The 14,203-nt window shown below is 42.0% G+C and overlaps 1 protein-coding gene across 1 annotated transcript in view; it reads right to left on the reverse strand.

Moving 5' to 3' along the window:
• DNAAF8 (dynein axonemal assembly factor 8) overlaps positions 1-14,203 on the reverse strand; it is a 91,596-nt gene that overhangs the window by 54,462 nt on the left and 22,931 nt on the right. The window contains exons 13-14 of the mRNA XM_068420236.1: positions 6,955-7,146; positions 4,249-4,404 (exon numbers count right to left, since the gene is read on the reverse strand). Coding sequence (XP_068276337.1) covers positions 4,249-4,404; positions 6,955-7,146 — 348 coding nt within the window. The remainder of the gene's footprint in view (positions 1-4,248; positions 4,405-6,954; positions 7,147-14,203) is intronic.

A 14,203-nucleotide genomic window follows, 5' to 3' on the forward strand; every position in this document is an offset into this window, starting at 1 on the left:
ACTTGAGAGCAGATGCTGCCTGCAACAGTCAGTTACGCCCATCAGCTGTGTGGAAGGGCTCACCCTATGACTTGGGGACATGCCTCCACACAGACCTGACTCAAACAAAGTGCCCCTCGGTGAAGGCACTGGGGAGATTAGCAGCATTGCCCTTCCACCAGAGCTCTCGACACACTCAGCTGTAAAACTCCACCACGGATGATGACTGGTGAGTTAATAGTGATCTTCAGTTGGTTGCCAGACACTGGTATAAAATAACTGGCTCATGACATCCATCAGCCCACTAATATTACGCTGAAGCAGATTACATACCACATTTAAAGAGGGAGAAAATGCCATAAACAGGACCATAAAACAGCCCAATACAATGAAACATTAATTTGCAAAGGGTTTCGTAGGGATATAAATGAAAAGATTTATTAATTTCAAGATTTTTAAAAAGATTGATACAAATATTAATATTGACACATTAATATTGAATACAGCACTGCCAAATTAGAGTTCTCCATTATTTAACCTCCCCTCTAAGCCCCTTTGTTCTTCAAGGTTGATTCTTAACTAGCAGGACTTTCAGAGAACAAAATTGGTAACCTCAATAAGACCCAATTAGAAATTAATAGAATCAACAATTACGCAAAGCATCTTCTCTGCACCAGCTATTATTGCACCTAGAAATTAGAGCTCAGGGAGGAGAGGTCTGCAAAAAAAGGCTCAAATCTAATAACAGAGATTGCAAGCTCTTCTGAGCCACCACAGAACTGTTAAGTGAACAAAGTATACAAACAAGAACCACGTTGCTCTGCACAGGGCTAGTGTGTCTAATTGGGAACGCTTAGTAGATTCTTAGAAAGCATACTCTACAAATCTAATTCCCATCACACAGGCTTGTAGCTGCAGCTTGTCTATCACCAGGCAAGAATTACAAGAGGTGAGTGTATGTTGTTGTTCTGACAACAAGTCAAGAAACCAAAACCACGCAGGGATGTTCAGATTTGCCTCACTTGTATCAGTTGCTTGGAGAAGGACAGAAATAAAAAAAACAAACTAAACCCCTAAAACCTGATAAAAATGGGAGGAAACACAGCAGAACTACTTGATATAGGAATAGATGCCATCCTGGTTGAATTAGCCAAAAGGCTTATTGATATGCCAAGAACAGGAGCTTTTGCCTTGAGAAACCACTATTATATTTGCATCCATAACCATTAGACCTTGGGATGGAGAAATAAAACGTGACAAACAATAAAAGACACACAGATGACAGCAAAGTGGCCAGTAAATAGAAAGTTGATGGCTTAGAGATCTAGAATGTAGCTCAGCTCCAGTCGCTAATAACGGGAAAAAAACCCCAAAGAAACCAACAAAAACCCCCAGCAACAACCCATAGTACCATGAAGCTAGCAGGCTGCCTTGGTCCAGCCCTCGGTGATGAACTGTAGAGCTGTGACCCTTTAGCAGGCAACAAGCCACAGGATCAAATAAGATCAAAGCCAATGAGACTGATAAACGCACTCAGCATGTTCAACCACAGCAGGGTTGGGAATTAACAGTAGGGCAAGCTAGGGAAAGGGAAGGCACGCCTTGTTGATACAGATAGGTCCTTAGGCTCTTAGATAGCGATCCAATGTCTGCTGTAAAAATCGTATTCATATTCCAATCTGAAGAAAATCCATGGACAACTGTCATTTTGCTGCTATTATGAGATACGAGTGCAGATACACAAAGATGGGCATTTCCCTCCGAGCATCCAGCAGGCACAAATCTGTACCTAATACGTTGCATAGTCTTGTACATACCCATCTTTGGCACTGAAAATGGACTCCTGACTCTACACATTAAGAAAATTAAAATATCAATTTGCCATAATGCTTCTGGTGCAACAAAACCGCCTGGAAACCCAGTCATATTTTGAAGGTAAGCCCTGACAAGTAGTTCTCTTTCTGCCCACAGGAGATAACGAACAAGAACTGGTAAGTGCCACAACAGGATTTTGTTATCTGATTCAACCATTAAAACACTGTACATTAACACTACAGCAAGAGACTGAAGACCTAAGTGTGAAGAGTAAAACTGACCACATTTCTCTCCAATAGTTGAAGCTGCTCAAGAGGAGGAATGGGGAGATAGGATCAGTTGCTCTTGTTTTCCTTGTCTCTGCTGACATTTCTGAAAGACTTTTGTTGTTGTTATCAGCTTAGATCTCTTTTGGGGAACGAGCAGCAGCTTTACAAATGCCTCAAGAAAGCAAAATTGACAAAAGTAATTGTTGCCACAAAGACATATGGTAGAGTCTTTAATGAAAGGAAACCTCAGTTACACAGTCTTGCTTTGAGGAACACCATCCAAATGCCTTGTATGTTCACTGCTGTGCACACACATTGACCTCAACAGCAGTGTCAGTAACTGTAAATGGGGCCTGAGACCAGCATTTACAATTTATAAACAGACTGGAAGCTCTTCACGGCTTGTTCCACCAACCTGTGATACAACCTTCCCAGCTCCAACCAAACGTTCAGAGCAGCCTGAGCCCACAGCTTCAAAAAGTTCATTCAATTGCATAACACTGGATACGTGTTTTGAGCATACTCAGTGCTCAATAATGTCGATGCTTTGGCCAACCCCTCAGCTGAAATCAGCAGAGAGCAACAAGGCAAGTGGACAGAAGGCAGGTCAGTCTCTGTTCCTCCATTTTCTTTGCTCCACAGAGCAAAAAAATTCAGTTGCCTTAGACAGAAACCAGCATTAAGCCCTTCTCCAGTCCAGCAGACCGCTTAGTCTCATCAGCCCTGCTGCTTCTGCTGACAGGTGCTCAAACACTAACGCAAAGGTTGCTTATTGTTTTGGGGTTGGGTTTTTTTTGGTAGTGTTTTAAATCATGACTTTTGTTGCCAGGATCAATCATTTACCTCCAGGAGCACTGGAGCCACAGCTGTCATACTCCAGGCTTTATGATACATCACGGGAAATTTAATCTTTACTGCTCCTGGGCAGGCAGCTGCAAGTGAGGAATGTTTGCTGCAGCTGAGGAGGGGAAGCTTAAGCGTATTTTTAAAACATGTTTACACCTCCTCTTCCATTTAAACTTCACATGATGTGTCCAGCAGGGGCAACTCTGATACCAGGGACCCCTAAGACCACCTGCTATTGGGTCCTATGGGGTCTTTTCAGCATAGAGGAAGTGTCACGAATGAGCACACTTATCACATTCCCGTTAACATTACGAGGGTGAGGCAGGCAAAAGTAGAGTAGAAAATCCACTACCAGCTCGCTAATGCCACAAGTGTTGCTTTGAGCCACCCGAGAGAAACTCGCCAGCCTCAACAGAGCACAGGGCCAGCACCTCAGAGGTTATTCAGTAAGAGGATAGCTATTCAAGCAAGTGGCCCACAGGAGACCTGGGGTACACAAGGATTGCTGCTCCCCAGATACACCTGGGTACATTTTCCAGCAAGAGCCAGCTATACTGCATAGGTAGGATAGGTGTTTATACCAGGCAAGAGCTGCAATAATACCTAACAAGCTGCCTCCAAGATGCTCAGAGTACTAATCTGCATCATATTAGCTCTGTGAAAAGAGAGAACCAACAAACCAGGGCCCAGAGGAGCTATTTCATAGCTCTGCTGTTCTCAGGACACAGCTCATGTCATGCCCTACGTTACACTGTGCCACCTACGTGTGCTAGATTTTCAGCTTGTGTGCTAGACCTTGCAGCTTGGCGTTTTATGGCACAGCACAGACTCTGCAGTCTACCAGAGTTGAGGGAATGGAGTCTTAGGTCCTGCCTCCAGGGAGGCAAATAGGAAGACAAGATTCCCTCTTATGGGCCACACTCTTCACACAGATAAAATATAAGAGCAAAAACCATAATACATGCCAAAGATATGTCTCCTCTGAATCCAGCCAAATTTCTGCGCTGTGGGGTTACAGCCACCAAAAATATATTAATGGTTAATGAGCAGCAGAGACAAAAGACTCCGCACAGAGAGCTTGTTTCTCATCTGCACACAATCTAAATTCAGCATAACTGAGGACAGCTTGAGTTGGCAATTAGCTGTAAGCAATCTTTCAGTTCCCACAGTACTGGGCTGTTCCCCCTTTCTAATTTAGAGCAGCACTTATGCTGCTCTATCCTGGCTCACTGAAATTTGAGCTTGAATTTGCATATCCAAGCCTGGTCTTTAGTCAAAACCAGTGGTAACCGCCTATGGCTGCTGTGCATGACTGGCAAGTGTAAATGCTGCTACTCACTTTTATCTTTGGGATCTTGGAGCTGTTCTGGGCTGAAGACTCATCTGCTGGCATTAGACAAGCATGTAGGGCCAAGCCATCCTCTCGCCAGGCCTGCTGCAACCCTGCTACCCGAAACGGAGCTTTGGGTCCATCTTTTATTTTCACTGGAGGCACCTGTAAATCCATAGGAACATAATTTCATTTTTAGATGGCTGTATTTAGAGACTGAAAAGAACCCTTTATCTTGCTCTGTTGTTTCTGAGTAGAGCCCCATAACGTACAACAATCCAGGGAGCACTCTCGCTTGATTAGTGGGTTAGCTGTGGTTTAGCCAGTAGAAAAATCAATAAAGATCAAATTAAATAGCAATACACAGGTTTTGATAAGTCATAGGATTTATTTTCTCGATGAAGACTTGCAAGCTCTGACTTCCACCAGTTTCACTATGTGAAAGCAAGCTCCCTAGTCTAGCAAGAAATGAGAATAGTGCCCGTGTCAGTGCTGCACTGCATGTTCTTGTCACAGTGGCACCGTGTGCTGCCTTCATTAATGATAATGAGATCAATCCAATCTCAGTTCAAAAATCAATGCTAAGCGATTATGCAATTCTGAGGAACTAGTGCAGGCTTCTTTAATAAGCCTTTGTCTTCCCTATTAGTGATCGTTAATACTCAAAACCCCATCAATCCCTCTCCAGTGAATACACCTTTTAGTTAGACTGAAGTGATTTCTCTTTGATGGATTTTTTTTGTCCACACACGTGTGTGGGAGGCAAACATTCTATTTTCCATTATACATATCTGATCCAAAACAAGGAGGGTAAAAAGCAACTTCTGCCAACCCCAGGATGAACATGGAACGTCTTTTATTGTGAATATCAGTTTAGTTCCAGAGATAGGGTTCCAGTAGGATAGACCACTTGTTGGCTCATAAGGCTGTTCCAAGTCCAGCTGAAACACGACGCACTTTTTCACGCATAATACATGAGAAACTTTACTACAGGGTAGAAAAGAGACAGGAAAGATACCTGAAACAAACTGGGAAGGCACTGTAGTGCTGCAAAGCATCCTGAAACCTAGGTAGCAGGTGAAAGAGGGCAGAAGGCTATGGGAAAGTCAGACAGAGGCAACCAGCAAAGCCAAGAGAAAGGAACAGTAGCCATGTGAGGCAGAAATGCCTGAACACACTAGATGAAGAGACAGACAAGTCTGAATTACAGGACTATAATTCCTTCCCAGGATTCCGGTGAATACAGAAACCACTAAGTCTTGTTCTCATGGTTTATACCATCACGACAATCTCTAGATGGATTAACAACTTTGCTATTTACTGTATATATAAACCAAAACTATTTACAGCGAGATAAATGCCTTTAGAAATATGTTCTCGACACAGGGCCTGAGCGGATTTTCAAACTGTTGCGTAGGTCAGCGGTATCACTCCAAATAGCACTACTGGGTCCTTGACTGCTTGGAACACTGGTTTCACATGGGAAATTCTGTAGCAGCTCTGCCACAGGGGAATGCTCGCATCTGGAGGATAGTGTTCTCAACTGGTAGAAATCAGCATATCTCCAGTGAAATCAATAAAGATATGCTGATTTACCCAAGCCAGGAAGCCAGCGAATCAGTGGAATTACACAGATTATGACCAGATGAGAATTTGGTCTAAAAATGCTGTTTGAGAACCTGTGTGAAATAAATTGGTGGATTTTACCCCAGTTTCTACTGGGCACAACGTCCATCACAACATTGGACCTTACCGTCTCAGGAGAGTGACACTGAGCCCTGGAAGCTGAGATACCCTTTCAGGCTGGGAGAGAGCTGCTCCAAGTCAGAGCTCAGGTTTTTTAAATGGGAATAACACAAGGGAAGGAAGCTCACACTGCAGCTGGTCATGAGCTAACTAGTTTCTGAATGGAAGATTCAGACTCTGGGGCTGTTCAAGTGGCAATTTTCATTAGCATTGAACTAACATTAAAGAATGTTAGCAATGTTTTAATGGAAGTGTGAACACCATTAACAATTAATAGTGTTTAAGAGGAGTTTAAGTGATTTAAAAGCCTGGTGCAGGCAGTCTGCTCAGGGGGAAATCTACCTTGAGTACATGGATTGGTATTGGTATGCCGATGCCTGTAATCAGGGAAAAGAACGAGGCCAGCATGCAGGGTGGGGAGGAAAAATACACAGGGCCTGTTTTCCCTAGAGGAAAAGGCTAATATGGGATGAATGAGAAGAGTGAGAAAAAGGTGGTTTCTTTAGAGGAGAAAAAGGTGTGATCCAAAGGGCAGTTAAGATGAAACAGATCACCACCTGTTTATAGCCCTCTGACTATCAGAAAAGATCTCTTCTTGATTAGAACAAGTGGTAAGAAATAGGCACCTGTGTCCGTTCCCTTGTATTGCCAAGGACAAAGTATGACCTTAGACAGCCCTCTGCTCCCTGTAGTCACTTTTCACTGCTGCGAGTCTGGCTCAACAATTTTTTACTTTCTGTGCCCTGTTCTTCATAAACTGCAGGCACAATCCAGCTCCCACTGACTTCAGCAAGACTTTTATTTACTGACTTTAAGGTGAGTTACAAGGCAATTTCCTCTTTGTTCAGCCACAGTTTTGTAGCTGTTGGAAGAAGGAGATTTCAAGAATGATCATATATTCACTGGAGGGCAAACAGAGCCTTAATCATGCAGAATCTTCTTTTGTGCACTGTCACTGCGTGTACTCACCAGAGAGAGAAGCCACGTCACAAGGGCCTGGTAGATGTCGGCTGCTCTCAGCACCACGTTAGGCACCTGCCCCCCGCACTGATCTGTAGCTACTTGGCCACAACTTGACAGCCAAATGGTCATGAGCAGCACCTCATTTTTCATACCGTGTGGCCTAGGCAATGTGTCAATATCTGGCAAATAAGAGGCTTCCTGTCAAAAAAAAAAAAGCATGAAAATGGAAGTTATGTGGATTACTGGAACTGTATTCATCACCATGAATGAATTACATTCATTGCCATCACAGGAGGGGCAATTAATATCTAGCAAGCACTTATAAAAGAAGCATGAGCCATAAAAGCTAGGTCATTATATCAGTGACACCTTCTGGAGCACTTCAGTGTTTCTTGGAGAGCTGTCACCTGAGTCTTCATTTAGTCAAACACTGCTTGGTGAATGGAAGATTACACAGTCACAGCTGAAAATAGTATGATCAAATTTATGCTGTATTCTTTAAAAAAAAAACCCAAACCACCAAAACACTCAATCTTCATCAGTGAAATGCCTTCAAAACAACCCTGACAGAAGTGTCAAAAGTTTAATTATTTTCTGCTTCATCTAACACACCTCATTTCATAAATGACGCTACAAGTGAACTCCTCTCCCTTCTTTATTTAGTATTGATACTTGGTTCTTTAGAATGCAAATTCCCTCTCCTTTAAGGGACCTGTTCTTTAAGAAACAACCCCAAGTTGAATCGTGGGGTTATAGTTTGAGATCTCTTTTGTTCTTCCAAAGATGCTGTAGCTGCAGCTGTCATTATTGGCTGGTTTGCTATTCCTATCTATATACAATTTGCTGCCCCTGACATTTCTTTTGTAAATTAAGCAGCTAGTCCCTAAAATCACAAAGATTCTCCAGTACCCATAAGAGTATTGCTGCTCAACAGTTATGATCCTTTAACAAGGACCCTCAGGCCCCCCTCCAAGGCATCCTGAGTGTATATATTCTACAGGCATGGAGGCACATTCGTTTTGCAAATAGCTGGAGCTGTTTATGGGATTAACTTTTCCAAGCTACTTGTTACAGCATCAGCTGAGGGCTCTGCTCCCCACTCCAGTCAAAGTGCAACACGACTGCATTTCCTGTACGTGTCAACGCAATCAGCCAACAGACTAAACTGCTAATTAAGGTGAGCAGAATTAATCTGAAATAACCTGCCGTAGCATGAGACTAGCACGCTCCCCTTTCTGTGAGCTGAGCTGTGGAACACCATAGGAACACAACGGGAGCAGGAGGGTGTTGAGAAGCAGTTCAGCAGTTATGTTTTCATATGCTCCACATAGCCCATAATGAGCATGTCTGCCCACGCCTTTACACTGAATTAACCTTAATTTGATTTACCTGAATTTACTTTGGAAGGAAAGTAAGCTAAATCCAATTAAAGCCACTTTAATTCTGAATTAAAATGTTCACAAAGGTGTTTAATGACTAATCCACTTGACGAGTTAATGTAGCTTGACTTTTTTGCCTGTCCTCAAAATAGACAATTCCTTAAAATGGTTTTCAAAAAAAATATGCTAATAAAAAGCCACAAGCAGATCTATTGTGTCATCCAGTGCTTTGGTGCCAAAATATCTGCCACAGGCACAGCACTGCCTATGAGTACCAAATAACTGCAATTAGTAATAAAGGAAAAACAGTCATGCAAAAGTTTCTGATGCTGCAGATCTGCATTACTAATGTTAGTGTAGTCCTGGGGAGCTAACAGAATTCATCAGGGCTTTGACCCTACCACTGCAGTTCTCCAAGGAATCCAGAGATTTTCAGGAAAAGATGACCTCCTTCTAACTCCTATATTGGAGAAATGATTCTTTCTTCCTCTCTCAACAAGGGTGTGGGGATCAACGAAAGGAGGTAACTCAAGAGGTAAAGATTAAAACAGCATCTACTAATGCTTCAGCAGGAAATTTCCAACTATTCCAGCTTTGCTTGGCCCAGAAACAGGGGAGGGCTCAAGAGGTTTTCTGACCAACATCAGCTAAGAATTTTACTTATTAAGGTTCTTTCTGAGAATGAGTGAGGTTTCAATGAACATTGGTCCTTCCCCCTCCTCCCTCTGCCAGTCTCCTTAGGCCAACAAGAATCTGGGCGTAGATGAACTTAACTAATTTCAGAAATGCTAAGGGCGTTGAACAAAAAAGGAGCTAATTCTATTTAATTCTGGGCAAGAATTGCTGAAGTAAGATACATTCAGTGCTTTCTTAGTACGCCTTCCCACAGCGTTGCCCGATTTACCCTAGTCTACCTATGAAGAGAGTTCATTTTGCCTACATGTTACACTGGCTTTTATTTGTGACACTATTAGGTTATAAAAAGACTAAAATTACTCAAATGCTGGGCTATTTTTGGTTGCTCAGGCTAGAATTGTGCTGTCAATCACAGGCAGGCTTGCAGCTGATTGTAGTCAAGTGCCAACAATTACCATAGAGTAAATAAGATAAAATTTCCCATTTCCAAAGCGCTTGCTATTTTATTCTGCAATTACAGTTTACAATATTGCAACTTACAACCTTTCAGCTCAATTTTCCAACCACTCCACCCCCAGTTCTGGCCATCCTTCTGCACTCTAACACAACAACAGTGCAAGCAGAAGCACCAACCACACTAAGCAGCCAAGGAATAACCTCAAAGGAAACTACTACTCACAAAAAAACCCTGTAATGTGAAGGATCTGCACAATCAATCATTTAAAAAGGGGCATTTTACCTCCATATTATTATTTTTTAAAAAACAAACCTGTTTGTGATCACAGCACGCTGAAGCTTAATGGATACAAGTTTGTCATCCAAGATTAAAGGAATTTTGTTTCTAAGAAAATAGCTCTAACTGGTTAAATGATGCTTTTGTTGATGGTTTATTAAAAGACTAGTTGGCATTGCTTTTACTACACCTGCATACTAGGCTGGACAAACAGCTCTGTTGCCCTAAAACTGGGAAAAATTATCAGACTGGTTCGAGGCTGGAATGACTGAGTGGCAGCTCAGGAGCCAAGAGGGCCAGGTGACAACTTTGCTGCTGGTTTCGAGCTAGGTACAAGGCTGAGAGCAAGTGAGAGCAGTTACTATCAACTGCTGTTGAGGAACCACACTACATTACACATCTGGAAAGTTCATTTCACCACACATACCCAATAATTAGTGAGTATTTCCGAGAAGAATCAGCTCACCCAGTCTGAGGGTTTCACCCAGTGGAAGGACACGTCAGGGAGAAGCCAATTTATTTTAAAGATATGGTCTCTCTTTTGCAGGTAAACAAAACTTCGATATTTCCCTTCTAGCACCTTTTCCAACACTAACTAAGCTGATGCTAACACTGAAGTAAGGTATCATATTCAATCAAAAACACCCTCTACTACATTGAGCAGACTCTACAACAGCGAGAGCTAAATCAAAACATCCACTGCATGTAAAATGAAGATAAGTTATACTCACACAGTCTCCTCCTTCTTTACCAGAGGGGGTAAGTGAGGGGGAAGGGGAGGAATAGGAAGAATCTTACTCTCATTGGCTGGAGGCTTAATCAAAATAATTGTTTTCAGCCATGTCTAAATTTATCCCTTCTATGTCATGTGCACCCTAGCTTGGATCACAGATTTAAGAGGCAATCCCTGATGAATGGCAAATTACCGACTGCAGAAATCTTCTGCCAAATGATGCATCTGCTGTACGTTTGTAAATGTGAGCTGATTTCTAGGTACTTTTAACAGCTCCAGCTAATTTCTCTAATGAAAATTCTCTACTCTTATGCTGAAATAGCTCTAGCATTGCATGTTCATGCTTCGTTATAGACAGAGCTCATGGTACAAAATGCAAGCATGTTGATTATGTGGTTATACATCTGTTTTCCACCAGTCATGTTGCTAACGTAGGAGAGGAGATAGTTAGGACACATTTAAGGATTCTGTCCATCTAAGGCAAAGCAGATAACACTCTTTCATGGCTTCTAAAAATTCTTGCATTAGATGAAGACGTACTGGAAATGTCAAGTGTTTGTTCATTTTCATTCTGTGGGGAAGGAAAAATGATGACAACGCCATCTGTTAGATTATTTGAAATTCCACATTAAATTGTGGAATAAACCCTGAAACCATTCAAAGAACTGCTTTATCATTGCAAAGTGGGAGCAATGCATAAGAATGAGGAAAGCATCTGCATTTCCTGCATGCAACTGGCAGAACATACTGTAATTAGGAAGGCAACATTTAGTAACAAAAAAAGAGAGTACGATTGATGTTAATGGTCTGAATGGTCTTTCTGGTAATGCATTTTTGTACTAGATTCACTCTCTCTAGCATCAACGGCTTCTGAGTATCAAACATGCTGAGGTTATGGATCTGAAAAATATGATGGTGGCAAGATGTTACTGAAATTTTCTCATCTGAACTGAGCTTCAGATTGCTAAAATGGAGGAGTTATGATCCTCCAAAGCAGATAACTCTGCCAAAGGAAGATTGCAGGAATTCAAAGAGCTGCGTAATGGGAGCATTATTTGCTATGAACTCTGTAGTTCTTCAATTCAGTTAGGGCATTACACATCATGTGGGTTTAAGCTAAAAAAATAACAATAATAAAGAAAATTTATTTGCGGAAAGTTATCTTCTTGTTCTGGACGGTTATTCTTAGTCTTGGGCAGGAAGAATATAACCTCTCCTGATTCAGAAGAAACCACTTTTCCATCTTGGGCAGCGTGAGTGTGCTAAATCTAGACTGCGTCTCTGCTGGAGCATAAAGAGGGCAAGCGTCAAAGAGAAACGTCAGCTCGTCATCAGAAATTACTGAATATAGGAGTGCAGTTGGGATGTGACGCACAGAAAGGAACCGAGCTCTGCTCGGCCCAGGAACCAAGGGCAGCAAAATCCACTTTGTGTACCTTTTCATGATGCTGCCAGCTGAGCATGGTCAACCCCAAGTGCAATTAAAGTAGCTTTACGGCCACCACAACACTGGCAGACAGTTAATGACAGCTAGGATCAGTTACATTTCTGGCTCAGGACATATCAGTGTTCTACAAAAGTCCCTCTTCATCCTATCCATAATCCCCCTCAACACAAACGAAGACAGAGATGTGATGTAGTGTGAACTACACTGTTCTATGCCACTTCTGCATTAGCCTGCACTAAGGGAATTCTCAGCTGCTTCACTAGAGTTAACGGCTCATCTGTGCTATCAAAGATACGCATCACCCCTCTGCAAGAATCAAGGATCTGGCCCACAGAATATGTTAGCAGAGAGACACTGTGTGATCACTCAGGATCACACAGGCAGAAAGTATTTTTGACCCAAAATTCACTATACATTTATTCTGCCAACTACGGTGAAGAAGCCAACTCCACAGCATCAAACATTTTCTCCTGAATAAGAATCATCCTGTACCCCAGAGTGTGCTCCCTGTCCTACCCTGCTCCTTTCTGCTTGTCCTGCCAGTGCTCCTGATGTGAGTACGCAGCACTGCCCTGGCCATGCTGTCTCTCCTGTATATGCTACTGCTTCTCACTGTGATTTCTTGCTTTGTCCTGTCCTGGAACATTATCACTAGTAGAGTCTCACACAACCCGCTAATGTTCTTCTTTGGACAACACCTTTCTAGTCAGTTTGAGTTCACTAAACCAGAATACTACGAATGAAAGAATAACATCTATCAGTCAGCACTGACAGGCAAGCACAGTTAAAGCAGCGATGACTTCCTTGATAGAATTGCTCTTGAATTACTTCATTAGGACCTAGAATGTTCTAATTAGTATTTAAAGCCAGCTAGGAGCACATGTCAAATACCAGCCTAGCTTTCAGATTACTAAGGACCAATTCCAAGCTAATTCTAATGTTCATTAAAACAGAGAACATTCACGTGGTTGTGAAGTATGTTAAATCAAAAGTGTTTGAAAATGGGTATTTGCACACAAATATGTTCAAGGAAAATTGTGTAAATTGAAGCCATTTACCAAGAAGTCTGAGTGTAGCTAAAAAACATTCAAATAACTGGCACAAATAACTGGTAACAAGCAGCTTCTTTATTTGTTAGAAGTGGGAAAATTTTCTGACAAAGGCTTGACTCCTCAGGTAAACAAAGAACGGCTCTGAAAATTGCAGTAAAATTTAAATCCAACTAACACTGAATCCTATTCAATTTTGTTTGCTTTCTGAGACATAATCATTAAAAATTAGAAGTGCCTTTTCCATGATTGGTGTTTACACTACAGTAACACAGAGGCTTAGAGGGATTCATAGCCTCATTGTGCTGGTGTTCTGAGCACACATAACAAAAAGTTCCTCCTCTCATGAATTTATACTCCTGTTTAACGAGGAGCAGCTGAAATAAGTAAAAGAAGTTTAATTACTTACACATTTCATGTGAGCACAAGACTGGGAATCAGGAACTTGTGCCTCAGTCCTGGCTCTGGAATGGAGTATTTCTCTGTGAAGAATAGTGTAAGATTATCAAAAAACTTCCAATATTAACCTCTGATCCCTTTCTTGACATTCCTGAAACAGTATCACGTCCTCCCATGATACTCTACCCAAAGAGTAGTATCTGTATCTTCCACAGTATTGTTCTTCAAATGATTTCAAACTGCCTCACAAAGAAAAGGTGCCATGATTTCCAGACCCACAGCAGGGAAGGAAATCATACACGGTCACTTTGAAATGCTGCGATAGAGCATGGAACTGCTCTTCAGCCATCTGAAAACCAGGCTGGTGTTTGGCACACGCTCCTAGCTGGCTTTAAATGCTGCTGAAATGGCTCTAGATTGATACTCCAGGAGATTCACCATATACTTATCAACTTGGGTAAAGCCTTATTTTTTCTAGCCTTTAATCTATTTGTCTTTTAATGTATTTCCCCTGATACTTTATGGAAATCCCCTAAGAAAAAGGGGGGGGATGTGGAGGGGAGCAAACTCTGCTCAGCTGCTTTATGAGGAAGTTTTACCAGAGCTAAAGCAGCTTGCTTATGAAACAATCAGCTTCCAGTTTAGAAATGGATTGTGTCCAGTCTGTCATATAGGCTCTGTGATCTTGCATCCAGCTGCAAAATACTATGTAGATATAACCCTTCAGACCTGCGAATTCTCCAAGGCAGTAAATATGGGGGTTTTCTGTGATTCTGAGAACTGCCAAGCGCTTCCAGTGGCCACTGAAGCTTGTGGGAACTCCAGGTGCCTGGCACACAGCTGGACAGAGCTCTGTGTTTTTAAAATAAAAATATCTGC

This window comes from Nyctibius grandis, chromosome 30 (genome assembly GCF_013368605.1).
Source record: "Nyctibius grandis isolate bNycGra1 chromosome 30, bNycGra1.pri, whole genome shotgun sequence".
In the NCBI taxonomy this organism is placed as follows: domain Eukaryota; kingdom Metazoa; phylum Chordata; class Aves; order Nyctibiiformes; family Nyctibiidae; genus Nyctibius; species Nyctibius grandis.